The following is a 15,520-nucleotide window of genomic DNA, read 5'->3' as shown; positions in this document are numbered from 1 at the left end:
CCGGCACCTTGGAACTGCTCAGTGTAGCAGATCGACTGGTCGGTTAATGGATTCTTAAATTTAATTTTTCATCTAATTTCTGTCTACGAAGGACCAGCTATTCTTCTTCTTAGAACCGTTATCAGCTTTAATTTTACTAATGTAATTTTCACGGGGAGCCGAAATTGTGTTCTTCTTCTCATGTGGGTTATTTGACATCAACAATTTCAGGGAAGTTTTATGCGATGGCATCTCCTCCTAATTACAATAGTTAGTAAAATTTATGAAATGAACTCCTCATCAACCATTCCGGATGAGTTAATTCGGTGATACGTTTACCATTGCTCAATTCAACGGTGGGCATTTCAGCATAACTTCGTGCATCGAAATCAATTGGATTACGACTCCTTCTTCGAAGCTCCTGAAAATCATATTCTTCAGCTTGAGTTCTGCTCTACAGCTCACGACTCTCTTCTTTAAGAAACACCATATCACGTGATTGACGTTTGAGATATTTCCACAAATAGATGACGGCATTCCTAACTAATCTCCTAGAGGCCCCAACATCGTCATTTTGTAAAATCGGGCTGTGGTCTGTCTACGGCCACTCAATTCTGTCTTATGGTCCACAAAAAGCGTGAGAACTTGCCTTGTTTGTACCGGTCTCTCTTACGACGCAACTTGTTACGCAATAGAATAACAACAACGTAACAGTTTCGTTAAGCGTCTGCAATCCAACTAAAGTAAGTCAAGAAGTAGCTAAGGCTGTTCCATCGACCACACGCGCGGGCGCATGCATTGCCGTTGTTCTACTGCCCGTAATAAGGAGCATCGTTGGGAGAACGGGTGCAGCCAAGAGTTTTTCACTTTTCTTTCCTGGATTACTAGGAGGAATTGAGCGTTATCACACTCATGTTTGTGAATTATACCCCTGCTCCTGTCTATTCGCTTGAAGATCTCAACATCGTCAATTTCGTGAAATGCTGCCTTTGAATGGTCCCAGATGTACTGGTACTGCTTAATACCATTCAAATTCAGCATTTTACGAAAACAAGGAAAGAACTTACCTTTAGGAGGCACATAAAAGCAGCTGGTTCGGTATCCAGATACATTTTATGAACGATTAGTTCTGGTCTATTCAGAAGTGTTGGGATGTCCAGTACTCCAAATACACAAGACCAACTCGTTATGCGACCTAGAAGTAGTAAAAACATGCGTAAGGTAAGAATTGTCTCTATCCATGTCTTTATTATGTGAGTTGGGCAATTGTGTGGATACCACAAAGAAAGTGGTACCTTGCACAATTATCCATAAGTTTTTAATGTGGGACAGCTCAATCGCTGTTTTGGACCTCCACGTGTCCAGGAGGTTTGTAAAAAATGAGGACAGGACAAAAAATTATATATTTGGGTCAAAACGACAAGAAGTTGCGTAAGCGGCCGCCCTCGAAGCGGTACGGTGAGCATAGCGGTCAGGATCGAAGGGGGATCTCTGATAGCACCACTCACCGCTGGAGTTCGCGACAGTTCCATTTTGATCCGGAACCGCGAGCACCAGCACTTCGGTTCGAGCGCAGCCGCTTATGCGACCACTGCAACGAGCTTCATCATGACCGGACTATTACACTACTTGAAGCTATTATAAGTCTGGACGATATCGTAGTATGGTATTGACGCTGGATCTGTAGAGCAGGGACATTGCGGTGAGCTAGAAGGGGCACTGGAAAGAGGAAATGTGTATTAAAGACATCACCTCACGAATTTGAGGTGGTACGGAATTCAGGTGGAGTATTCCTATACGGGATAGTAGATTATGGAGAGAGAGAGAGGGGGGGGGGGAGGATTTACGACTGTGATCCCATCCATTTCTTCCCAACTGCCGTAAAAACGGCCCGGAAGATGCGGCCCGTGCACAAGGCTGGCACGCTCCAATCGAACTCCTTGTAGAAAATAGCGCGCCGGATCGCTCGAAGCCGTATCGTCCGGGCCGTTTTTTTACAGCAAATAGGAGGAAATGGACGGTATCACCCTTCTCTTCATAATCTACGATCCCGTATACGAATACTCCACCTGAAATCCGTACCATCTCAGATTCGTGGGGTGATGCCTTTAAACAGAGAAAGGGTGTGCGTTGCGGAAGCGGCTCACTCGGATGAACAGATTCATGGACGCCGACTTCATGTAATGAGAAACAACAAATAGATGTGACAGGCTTCGAAAACATTTTCAATTTTAGAAACTGAAATGCATTCGCTACCGTCAAACAAAACTGAAGAGAGTTTGTTAGGGATTCGCTGAGGTTAATGAAGGTATGTGTGGTGTAAACTGAATTATGGTTGAACGATTTCATATTAATCATTTCTGGATATACTGACGTACCATAGCAACGATTCTCCCGTTCCCATACTTGATATCTTCCAATGTAACTTGTTCCAACATTGTTTATGCTTTGTTCCAGAGGTGGTACCATGTGCAGATGTTTACGAAGCCACAGAATGTCTCTCGCTCGATATGAACCAGGTACTCTCAGTACTCAAAATCAAAGTAATTGATCAATAAATCAATACTATATGCTAGTGCTGACAACATTCTCAATGATTACGCTTACAAACTGCATTCCCGGCCACAGATGTCCAGAAAGATTCGTCAGGAATCCATGTATGACTGAGATATTCCAACAATTTCTTCACTCTTGTACTGCGTAACATAAAATTTGCAGCTCTTCGTGGTATTGCTACTGACATAGCTGATTTGTAAAGTGGTACTGGTGGATGGATACCCTGAATTTCAGATAAATAATGCTATTGCTAGTATAAGGCCATCATTAGACGTTTCTATAACTATATTGTCATTTTCAGGATGGAACAGGTAAGAAATAACGGCATAGTGTTTTCCATTTGGACCCACACCTGACTCGAATTTTAATTTTTTAAGAGAAGTTTTTGAAACAAATTGTAACATTGAGAAAGAGGAGTTAGACAAGAGTTCACATTTAGGCAATGAAAATATTTAGTTTTTTTTTTTTAATTTAAGCAGGAGAATACTCGGAAAGATTGCATTCTTTCTTGTAAAGCAAAAAAAAAAGCATCACTGGAGCCGATCCGAATACACGTTTCGGCCATAATTTTAGCCAAGTTTTTGAGGAAATGTGGTCGGGTCAAAAAGAACTCGAAGCTTGATGCAGTTCCGTAAACGGCTACGGAGAAGGCGGTGCGCTGGAGCACAGCGGTCGGGATCGAAGGGGGACCTGTGAGTACCACTCATTGCTGCAGTTCGCAATGGTCCCACCTGGATCCCTACCGCTAGATCAACCGCGCCCCTTTGAGCGCACCAAGCATCATGTCGTTTTGACCCAACTGTATCGATCTTCCGGAACAACTATGAGAAAAATTTGGGAGCGGTGTAGAGCTTTGAAGTCGTATGTTTTTCTCTCGAGGAGCGATGTTAGCACTAAACAACCTTTCGCGTTAAATAAAGGTTTCTAGTTCCTTTATTTATTATTACTTTTTTATTTGGTAAATGGATCTTACCTCCATCATTCGATATCGATCTTGTTCAAATTGTTCAATATCCGTGTTGATTGACCCATTCAATGCTTTCATTATTCGCACCACTTCGAGATTTGTACGAAGTGGTAGATCTGTGCCCGACAAATACTATAAATGATACTGATTGATTCAATGCAATGTAATATGCATAATATCGATACTGACATAGGTAAGAATTTTTATACTACAATCATCCGTTGTTTACCATAACAACAACCTCACCAAACTAAAATTAAGATAGAGTGATTTAAATGACTGATGAAAATTATCACTTTTGCATGACGGCTTAGCTTCAGGATGTGGAAATACAGATGGTAAGATCTTAAAAATGAATAACACTAATGGAAAAATGTGTGGAACCTCTGCCTGAATTCAGGTACGATGCCTCACACTTTTTTAGGACGACTAATAGGAATTTTCATCCACTACTTCATAATTGTTCTACTCAAAATAGTCCAAAGTAGTTCCCTGAAATAATTTCCTTTCTCGTTGCGACCGACCGCATTTGGAAAGGAGAATAACTCTTCATTGTGGCAAAGGATCAGGTGTCAAGGAAAAAAACTTATGAATGTGAATTTTCAAGCAAAATAAATTCAAAAATACTCGCGACTCTGAGAGCCGCAGAGGTACTCAACTGCTCATTCTACTTTCAAAATTTCTATTTCCTGAAATATTCACAGGTTTAAAATGTGTGGTCAGGAATCTTTCGTAACTTTCAACCAACATGAGACCGCTATTTAAAAAATAAAAGAGATAAATACAATAGAAAGGTGACCTGATAGTATTGCCAAGGATGCTTGATTTCTACTAGGAATTCAAAACATTTATGAACATTGTGAAGAATTCCATATGAACCCCATAAGGATTTTTCACCAATCTGAAAACAAGTATCATTACATCTATGTTTATATATTAAATCTGTTTTATTTTGTCGGATAATCAATGCTGACATGATTTCTTCTCAGGAATATTATATGATAAACTTACGAATGTCATGATATTCGGGAAGCATGAGGGTAGCTTCTGGACAAAGTTTTTGTATATCCTGGATGAACCTTGGTCAACCGTGATACAGTACGCGTTTTGAGGTTGATAAAATATGCTGAGCTCTAATAAAACCTGAAATGTCCAAATATCATTACTTCTTAACAACTTCTTAGTGGAGGGCATGACACAGTCGGTAAGAGGTTTGGTAGTGGTTGCACGACTCATGGTTTGAAATTGCCCTGGTGCCAACTAAGCCTTTCTTTCCTTCGAGGTCATTAAATTTCTACCACACTGGTCTGAGAGGAAGCAACACTGAATTTACACTTTGGCTACCACCCAAACAAATAATTACAAGGTTGTTCTTAATCCTCAAGCGATTCTGGATTGAATCAAATGCGTAGGCGTTTACCCATAAACGCCATGTACTCTATCCCTTATTCTTTTTTCCTAGAAAGGATTTGTTCTCCTCTTGCTCAGGTTTTCTATTACTTAAACGGCAAAAATACGTAATAAGTATGAAAAAAATCATACTGTATAAAAAGTGCAAGCATCATTAATGGATCTATATTCACCTGCACGATATCCTTGTAAACAACTAGACCATACGATAAAGGATATGATTCTTCTTCAAGTGATAGTGATTGATTTTCGAAGAAAAAATACTTATTAATAGTGGAACAACTGGAATAAGGTTTATCAAATGTAAATTTTGCAACTAGCTTAAAGAGAAAAAATTGTTGTTGTCCTAAAAAAAAACAGAATATTCCAGACGCATAAGTACTCACACATCTTCACTCTCATATAGTTCCTTTTCGATTCGGTCGAAATTGTAGGTCCAGTATTTGTATTTTATAGCACCACGAGAACCAGTAAATACTGGTTCGCAGTTGAGATTTACTGATTCAATAGCGGTAGGTAGGATATCACTAAGTCAAGGATTACAGTTTACAGTGCATGAACATGAACCGGATTTGAAGCAAAAAAATCTGGAAACTTACGCGACTCCTTCTAACGTTTTCTTCATCGATAGCCGAATAAATACATATAATACAAGTATAAATAGTAAAGGAGCAGATTTGCTTACTTCCATTGCAAATTCTTTGAGATGCTGCATAGTTTGGGAATAAATGCCGGAAGCAGCGCTCATTGTCAGATAAAATCGCGGCATACCGACGCCAAACTCATCGAACAGTGAAAATCCACGAATGAAATCGCATGAATCGCTATCATAATATCGCATCTTAGCGTTTCAGGGGATCCCTATAGTTCATTTCAAAGGATCCGAAGCTATGGTTATGCAGAATGACATGAAACGTCTCAAAAATTGTACTTTCTGGAGTGTTGGATCTGGATTAAAAGTCGGATTTTTTTCTGTAACTTCGTTTCATTTCGAATCTACATTAACCCAGTGTGGTAAATAGTCTGCGGAACGGATAAATTAATGCAATATATAGAATATGATATTTATTTCTTGTACCCAGGAACTAAATGAATTTATTGTTTTAAAGAAACTTGTTTTTCTGTGCCGTTTCCTTATAGGAACGCTATGAGCTCCTAGAGCTTTTACCTCCACCGAAATTTTCCCGGCTAACCTCACAAAGGGATACGTAAGTAGAAGAAGCAAAGGTGTTCGTGAACTATTTCTTTTCAACAGTAATCCAGAGAGATTGCTACTTTTAATGCTTTGTTTGTTATTTCTGCATTTAACCAGTACAATCATGCACAAACAGTTGTATCCCTATTCATCGTTCAGTTTTTCCTGGATAAGATTAGGAATGCTCAGAAAATTACGTATTCTGATAGTATAGAAATTAGTGGGCTTAACCACCTTAACCTTGGGAACATCAAATGGTGGAGACCGTAATTAATTGAAAATATATTTAGCAAGGGGCGGGTGTAGTGTAGAGGTTAGAGGTTCCGCTTCCTGTGCGATCGATCAGAGGTTCGAATCCGCCCTAGTGCTCACCAACCTTTCATCCCTCCGGGATCGAAAAATTGTCTGGGAGGATAAAAACACTGATTTGACACATCGGTTAGCCACCGCAAGTCATTGCGGCCGGTTACTCGTTTGTAAACCTCAAACGATTCTGAATTGAAGTGAACTTAAGGGTGCATCCCAAGCGGATTGATTAACGCCAGATACTTTATCCTTTTATATTTAGCAACTTTCGAAAAAATACAAGTATGAGAATACTTTATTTCCCCGGTCATTCATACGACATGATACGTCAATGGCAAAAATTCATAAAACCTACATACATCACATATTGAAAAAAGGCAGTTTAAATCAGCAAGATAAATCAATAGTGAGACAGTTGTTTACATTCCTTGTCAACATATATCGACATCCTGTACGAATTGGTGGCTTTACCACTAACGGACATTGTTTAGGATTACAATATCCTTCCAAACATGTCATATCGGATGGACATTGTAGGACAGAACATCCTGAAAGGGGGCATGATTTCTTAATTGCATATTTCTGATAACTAGCAAGACTTACGGTCTGTTTTGTAAACATTACATTGATCTGATCGTACACATGTTGTATCCGTTATGCTAGCCTGTACAAATCCATCTTTGCACACACATGTAGGGATACATGATTGACTGAATAAAACAAAGCTATTTATAGCAGTTTAATCCGCAAACAACTCTAGAATTATAAAAAAAACAAAAGCGAAGCAAATGAGGAATGAATGAACGAAGAATGTGAGGCCTTTAAAAACGAGTACGGAACCTGGACTCGTGGTCCACCGAATATTCAATGTGTTCTTAATCCACAAAAGAAAGAAAGGACTTAGCAAAAACTATAAGCGAGAAAACGGTAACGAATTGAGTCGGTTCGAATGCGCCACCCTTCAAACAGCAAAAAAATGGCGTTAGAAAATTGGATCACCTCTTAAATGATTTGAAACATAGCGCTACTGCTGAATTCTGCTAAACTGAATTTTCACTTCATACTTCACAAAGTCCCTTACCTAGTAAGCTGTAATATTCCGTGTAGGAACAAAATACAGTGACCAAAACATTGAGAAAGACTGCGGAGAGGAGGACCCGTAGAATGAAAGTGATCAAGGATCCGTCAAATCCTTATTTAAATGAGAGAAGAAGGATTTTTTCTGGTGTGTATAAACTTACTCGCAACGTTTACTAATATCTGTACATGTATATGGACAAGGTGAAGCACAATCACTATAGTAGGAATTCTCAGGACACGTTACTGTTTCGCTATCAGCCGTTCGAAATGGCCGACATGTGCCTAAAAGTGTGTTGTGTGAAGTGTTTTTTTTTTCAACAAAAAGGGGTTCTGAATCCTAAATAAGAATTGTAAGATTATTACCTGTGTTTTTATCACAGTCACTACCTTGTGGACAAATAACAGATTGACAACGATCGACTACGTCATCTGACGCTGGTCGAAATGGTCTACATATTCCTGAAATACGTGTAATCATCGGTGAACGTGTTCAATGTGGTGAGCGAGTGTGTGTCAGGAAGAGAAACAGCGCGTCTGCCGGCAGATGCGTCGCGCTCACTTAGTTGAATGCATTTGGAATCGACTATATCTACAGAAGTATTTCTTGGTAATTTCGTGTATATTTAAAAGTTCTACTAGTGTTCTGCCGGAATTTATCCAAACTTTGTTGAAGGATTTTGCAAGGAGTATACTAAAATAAATAAACTCTGCGAGTGCAATGTTAATTTCCAAACTAACTTTTGAACTGCTACAAACCTGTGTTCATGTCACAATTTGTTCCTTGTGGACAGACTACTCCTGAACATGGATCATTTGCTATGGGTGAATTAGGCGTTGGTCGAAATGGTCGGCATATTCCTGAGAAAAAAATATTTTGAATGAGATAAGCAACGTTGCAATGTTTGTTTGTTTTAAAAGTTGGACAAATCCTGTTTAGCTAACGGATGTAGATAAGATTTTCACAAGAGAAACAAGAGGAATTTCATTTGTAACTACCTCTCTAAGGAGTGGAACTGACGTGTTTTTTTTAGACAGGAAGATTATTTGGGAATTTTTAACGGGATGGATTTAGCTTAGTTAACATCTCAAAATATCCATTAAGGATTAATATTTCTATTATTTTGTTTTATTTTTATCACTAGGCGTCAAATAAGTACAAGGAATCTCAGCTAATCGAAGTTAAATTAATTTTGAGAACCGTTAATTATTTATTTAGTTAATATTTATCATAGGTGAATGTAAAAAAAATAAATTCTTTCATGAAACGTGTGAACAAGTTGCCTTAAAATAGGTTTGCTCAAATTAGTTATTTTGATATTTTGAGATCCAAGATTCAAAAAAGACGTCCTTTTTTTTCGAAATAAACCAACGCAAATATGTAAATCCATAATAAGGGAGTAATGAATAGTAGTAATTATTATTATCGATATATATATATATATATATATATACATCTATTAACAATATTACTTTCATTTATCCACTTTTTTCCTCATTACGATCAAATATAGTCGGCGGTGAGTGGGTTCTACGTGGTGAACGCGATGGGCTCTAAACTGGAGCAGAAGGAAAGAAAGAAAGAAGAAAGTATTTATTAACAGTGGATGAGCGTCAGCTGCAGCTCACGCGTCGCGTTCACCCGGCTGAACACATTTTAATATCTTGTAAACGCAATAGAACATTTTAACTGGATATATTAACCATCCTTGTATGGTAAGGCAACAAATTTATACAAATGAAAAACATCAATCACCTGTATTGCTATCGCACTGAGTCCCTTGTGGACATAGGACGCCATCACACTTGTCAGCAGCAGTTGGTGGATTCGGCAATGGTCGGAAAGGACGACAAATCCCTATTGAACCAATTATTCGAACGTATTGCAAAGATCATTATCTCAGAGTAAAAAAAACTTTCAATAAATTTTCTCTTTCCTTTCAAATGGTGTTAAACTAGATTTCATTTTTTAATATTATTTTCCGACTTTTAATCTTTTGGGTACAAAAGACTTCATGTTTTGAGTAGGCTTTTGCTTCAAAATCAAAATTCGACTCAAAACGGAGGTCGAGCTGTTAATTCGAACGATAATTTTTGCATGGACTCATGTTTGGTTGAATTTAAATAATGCCCCTGGATAACGATACTTCAGAGTACTTGGTAGACTTAAGAATACATAGAGACTCAATAGTTTTCCAGTGCAAAGGAACGTGTAGGGAAGAAAAAAAGGAATGGGAATGAACGTGCTAGTCGTAGATCACCAATGTTATATTTTATTGAGATTCGTTTTTATTGTTCACAGCCAGCCTGACTCCTTTTTATGGATTGTGATCGGTCCGTTACGGTTAAGCGATATATTACAGCAGCAACTACAACTTAATATTAAAAACTTTCTATTTTAGTACATCTGAACTTAATTCTTTTCAATTTTTCCTACTTTCAGTGCAGATTTTAATGAATACAATAAAAATCTTTTCATCAAAATAGATCCTCTAACGAAACAATCTCAAACAACAGTTTTTGTGTTTGTGGGAAAAATTTTCGCTCACTTCATTTGCTAGCAATAAGGTTCCAACTTCAGTAAAATATTTTTAGTGGATGGATTGCATGGGCATTCGTTGTTCACAAACTTCTGAATTGACTAAATGCGGCACTACGCTGCGAAAGGTCCCAAAATGAAAATTAGAACTGACCTGTATTAGTGTCACACGTTGTTCCTTGTGGACAAGTAATTCGATCACATGGATCTGATGCCGCTGGAGGAACGGGGCGAAATGGTCGACATATTCCTGACATGAGATGAGCTTGAATTGGATTCGGCATGAAACGTTTTTTTGTTCCTCTCTCTGTAGATCCAAATTTTCCCAAAATTATCGATTGGTGTGCTTTTAAATGAACAGAATTATTCACTGCAAGTTGTTGTTTTTTCGCAAATGATTTTTGAAAAGGCATCTCCAATTCCCCTTTCTATCTTTTTGATAACTGGAATGGATTTCTTTGATTTTTTGTCGTAAGCAGTAGAGTATATCCAAAAGAGACCGATTCATTTCAAAAACTCTCTTCGAATATTAACTCCTAACAATAAAAACATGATTGTTTTCTTTAGTAGAGCCGTACAATATGCCGCCGTAATAAAAACATAATTATTATAGCTTTACTCAGCCATTTACATCCCATCTTTTTTCACTTCGATCCGATAGCCAGTAAATAAAGAACTTGGCAGTAGTGTTACAAAGTAAGAAAAAAAAGAAACAAAGAAAAAAATGCTGCTATGTTACGATCATGGATTAAAGGCTAGTATTGTTGTTCTGCTCTAAATGTATCTTTGAGATAATCACGAAAAATCCTAGGGAACCATTAAAAAACTAATGTGTTGTACTAACACGAGAGAATCAGTTTATCATCTTCTTACGTTTCCTCATCACAGTTCCGGTTTTTAATTTCCTTTCTTATTTTTCTTCTCTCTTATCTTCTTCTCCTAGGATTAATATATATGTCTAATTTGCGTGAAAAAATTTATTTTTCGACTTCTGTCTGAGTTTTCTACTCTTTATCTCGTTTTGTACCGACCTGTATTGGAGTCACATTGAGTTCCTTGCGGACAAGTGACTCGTTCACATGGATCAGAAGCAAATGGCGGATTCGGAAGCGGTCGGAATTGCCTGCATATCCCTGAAATGCTGAATATTTCAAACGAACTATTGATGATTAATCGAATATCAATACTGTGATCCCGCGATAAATTGAGAATAGAAGAGAAAAAGAATGAGAAAGAGACTTTGTTAATGCACATAGTTCAGAGATAAGGATGTCTTCTTTTTTTATACTGGTAATTGTTATGAGATTATTTTTAGCCGTGTTTAAATTTTGCCTTTTTTGCCGTATTTTTCATTCACTTTGTGTAACCCGAGTTACTTCGTTTGGGGAAAGATGTGTTAAGTTTGAGGTCAAACACAGTAAGTATTCATCGATACTGTTGCAAGGCTAAAACTCTTGTACTCGCATACCTGTATTTGTATCACATTGTGTACCTTGTGGACATACGACTCCTATGCACGGATCGCTTGCGGTTGGTATGCTCGTTAGAGGTCGGAACTGTCTACATATTCCTAAGCGGAAAAAACCATAAATGATCAGCCCCAGATATACTCAACCAGGTGAACGCGACGCGTCTGCCGGAATCAAACATCTCTACTCCTCCTGGGCTGCGTTAAAGGCAACATAACAAGAAATTCACCTAGTGCGAATAATGACAGAAAACAATGAGTTCGAGGTGCAGATTACGAGTATGGGTGTGTTTCAGTTGAATTCCTTAATAATCGTCCTGGGAAACTGCGTAAGAACGGGATTTATTTGTACACTACGAAGCGCGTTAGAACGCCAACCCTCCTATACGTTCCACTCTTTCCTGCAACTTTTTCATTGGTTTTACTTCGATATGCTGGTGAGGAGACCTCATTGATTTTTACCGCTCGCACATGGATGCACAAAGGTGGAGCTTTTGTAGGCATGTATGTTTTTCGAGAGAATTATGCAGCTGAAATTGAGCAGTGCTACACTCATACTTATGGTCTATACTCTGAACACTATATTTTCTCACAGATTTCCCACCTACGTCATTTTTGTGATACGGTGCCTTTAATGGTAGAGCGGAGCGATAGCACCACGCGGATATCCGCTAACATCACGGCAACGCGGCTACTAAGGCTCTGACGAAGGCGACAACGCCGAAACGTTAGCCGTAATAAATTTGTTAACAATCTTGGCTGTTGCTTAAATTCGACTATCAACAAGTTGCAATCTCTATGCCAAGATTCAAGGAAAGTCGAACTTTCGCAGTTCAATTATTTTCTCCCTCACCTGTATTTGAATCGCATTGGGTTCCTTGTGGACATAGAACACTTATACATCGGTTTGTGTATCTCTTCTTTCTTATTTGGCCCCTCTCTACTCTTTGTTTTCTTTTGTAAGACGACAGAGTGGGTAGCCTGAAAAAGATAGGTGCGGCTTAAATTGCAAGGACGATATTTTCCCTAATATTGGGATGGGGGGCAGGGGTCGGGGGTGGAGGGGCTTCGAAAAAGTTCGAATACTGTCCTGGACAGTTTCCTGTTTTCATTAACAATAGAGGACATCCCTTACAACCTTGAGAATGATTACTAGTACAGTACGCTGTCAGATTTGTATTTGCTATAAAAATACTCGGATGTTTTTAGTTTTGCTCTAAAATTTGGAATGAAGCACTTTAAAAAAAGCAAATCCCAGAGAGCGTTGTCATCGCTCATGTATTGAGAATTTAAAAAATTGAAAAAACGTACGAAATACTAATAGGTGAAATAATCAGGAGTAAAGGATTTGTAAGGTTCTGCTAAAAAAATTGTTCGGATAAAAAATTTGCTTCAAAAAAATCAAGGAAAGGAGGAAATAAATCCAAACATCGGGATGATATGTGCAAAAATAAGGATAAAATCAAAAGAATTTAGTGGCTTACACGCAAACATTCTCTCAACTTCTTACTATTCCTAACCCCATTTCTTTCTTCATAATCCGTTGCCAATTTTCGGGATAAGTGAGGCTTGCAATGGCTATTTTTTCTAACTGGTTCCGAGAGTGAGTCGAAGCCAGGAGAAGCAGAACAATGGATTTGAATCGAGTCGTTCAGAAGTAAACAACAGATCCTGATTTCAGTAATCATTCCAAGTAAACGAACATCCACAAGCTGGTCCTTGTGTTTAGGGTAAGCATTGGATCGTTGACGATTGATGCTTGTTTGAATTACAGTTGTTGATAGCAAGAGGATTTTCTCCGATGCGCTGAGCTAGATCTAGATGTTTTGGGTGTACATAATTCAGGACAAATCTAATTTATGGTTCATTGTCAATCTAATTCAGGATTAATTCAGTTTTATGACTCTTATTTTTTGCAAATACGCTCAATCATTTCGCTTTGCAGAAAATCTCTTTTGTTCTTTATTTTTGCCTAGGGATTAGATCGTGTATAGTGAAAGGATGTGTGCAGTTTGCTAAAGTACGAAAATTTGTATTAGTTTACTAGTTTTCGTTGTCGTAAATAAATAAGAAAAAGTTTTTAGTCGTTTTCAGTAATATAATAATTTTTTGCATTAAGCAGTGTGAAATATTTGTGCGTAGGATTGTAGCATCTATCTTTAGCTTTTATTTATTATTAATATTATTATCAATTATTTTTTTTATTCTTGAGCATTTTAGTGTGATAACGTGACAATCAATATTTTGCCCAATTTCTTTCAAAATTAACTATAGATAGGACGAACTAGATATGATTGTGCTCTCAGTAAGATATGAGGTACGATGATCAGTAGGGGCTTAGAGAGTGAAAGAAGTAGTGATGAGAAAAAAAAAGAGATTGTTTGTTCTTTTTTTTTCTAGGTGGCAGGGAATATTTTGAGTCATACTCAGGTAATTCTTAGTCATCAAAAATTCTTAGATGTACTCTTCACTTTTTTTTGGATAAAAATCAACAAACACGAAATTCTAACAATGATAAGTCATTGGATGATGTTTTCGAATTGTTTATTGGTCCGAAGAGGTGATTTGTGTCTGGTAGGTGTACTGTAGGTTGGTTTCAGTTGATACAATGTGCGTTACTTTATGCTAGGATAACCAGCTTCCAGGTTTTGGCATTAGGTTAAAAAAAAACTATTTACAATCAATGAACAATGCATATATGCACGTTATGTTGCCAAAACGCCTGTAGTATCCTTAGTGATTTTTAAAATTCTTTACATATACTGGAATCTGTGGTAGTCATCGTGAGTTTTCTACAGAATGGATGATAAGGGAATTGTGTAGGGCTAACGAATACTTTGTTATCCACTAATAATAATTTTTAAAAAATTGCATACGGTATACTTGTGAATTTGAGTGCATCAAGCTTTTCCTAATGGTTTGTATATTATCTTGAGGTAATGAGAAGAATCAGGATGGTTTCTTCGGTAAAATGTTGCGTAGAATTGAAAAAAAAGAAGAATGACTTAAAATAACCAGCTTCGTAATTGTTAACAAAATTTATCGCTTAAAATTATGGAGTCACTTGGGAACGAATTCCCGAAATATAGTAATTTTACTATTAAAAAAAAACATCTCGAATATTATGTCCAAGGAAATAATTAGGTTCAAACCCGAATTCTAATGAGGAACTGAGGAAAAGTAGGGAGAATAAACGTAAGTTAACAACAATAGTTGGTACCTGAACTTTCTACAGACGCCTGTATTATTATCGCATAAAAATCCAGGTGGGCAAATAACTCCATCGCAAAAATTCGGACGTGGCTTGAAAAGTAGTATTTAAAATTGGTGAAAAATCAAAAAAAAAGCAAAAATATTTTTCTTAGAATAGAGAGATAACTGACATCATCGCCTGCGACTCGAAATGGACGACAAACACCTGAAAGTAGAAACGATCAAGCTACAAAACAAGAAAGAGGAAAATTATGCGAAAGTGGACTAAATTCATTAAACTACCTGTATTTGAGTCACACATAGTCCCTGCAGGGCATATTCCACAAGAACGGCTAGGTGGCGATGTATCTAACTGACGAAATGGGCGACAAATCCCCGTGTTACTATCACATTTTGTCCCGTCTGGACAAATTCCGCACGATAATGAAAGTGTTTCTCGTAGAAATAGGGCCTTAATCATTATAGTAATTATCACTTCGAAACCTATGGGTTTATCTATTTTGTGCTGAAATTACTGTAAAACTTACAAGAATAGTAAGAATATAGAGCATGTTACGTGAAAGTTCGCGAGACTCTACGAAGAGGACGAGTGTGTGCACTGTTTGCTTCCGGCTGAACTCAAAGCCAGTTGATTGACTCACTCCTCGTGCACTCAACTTATTATATCAACAAGTTCTTTTTTTTTCGAAATGGTTGACATCATCTACATTCTAGTGAACAAAGGAAATTCTACCTTAGACGGGAGTCAGGAAGTTCTGGTTCCGGGGTGATTTTGATGATGAGACGTGATTGCACTACTTAAGAAACGTT

General features: G+C 37.7%; 1 protein-coding gene across 4 annotated transcripts; it reads right to left on the bottom strand.

The window, feature by feature from the left end:
- Nucleotides 1–250: 250 nt before the first annotated feature.
- Nucleotides 251–15,261, bottom strand: RB195_025717 (uncharacterized protein; the record flags this gene model as incomplete). Of its 4 annotated transcripts, XM_064213978.1 has the most annotated exons (19): nt 251–400; nt 1,047–1,174; nt 2,358–2,510; nt 2,587–2,758; nt 3,509–3,634; nt 6,885–6,961; nt 7,017–7,123; nt 7,655–7,775; nt 7,857–7,952; nt 8,250–8,351; nt 9,247–9,348; nt 10,184–10,279; nt 11,061–11,162; nt 11,498–11,599; nt 12,351–12,478; nt 14,718–14,800; nt 14,881–14,915; nt 14,993–15,161; nt 15,238–15,261. In XM_064213978.1, the coding sequence occupies 19 exons, from the start codon at nt 15,259–15,261 to the stop codon at nt 251–253; spliced, it is 2,073 nt and encodes a 690-aa protein (XP_064069858.1). The 4 variants fall into 4 exon arrangements, with proteins under 4 accessions (XP_064069858.1, XP_064069859.1, XP_013305730.2 ...); XM_064213979.1 differs by lacking the exon at nt 11,498–11,599; XM_013450276.2 differs by lacking the exons at nt 6,885–6,961; nt 7,017–7,123; nt 7,655–7,775; ... (9 more) ...; nt 14,993–15,161; nt 15,238–15,261 and adding exons at nt 4,302–4,403; nt 4,514–4,645; nt 5,086–5,194; nt 5,299–5,439; nt 5,512–5,753.
- Between the last annotated feature and the right edge of the window lie 259 nt (nt 15,262–15,520).

Source organism: Necator americanus, chromosome X (genome assembly GCF_031761385.1).
Source record: "Necator americanus strain Aroian chromosome X, whole genome shotgun sequence".
Lineage (NCBI taxonomy): Eukaryota > Metazoa > Nematoda > Chromadorea > Rhabditida > Ancylostomatidae > Necator > Necator americanus.
This window is presented reverse-complemented; position numbering and strand designations above follow the sequence as displayed.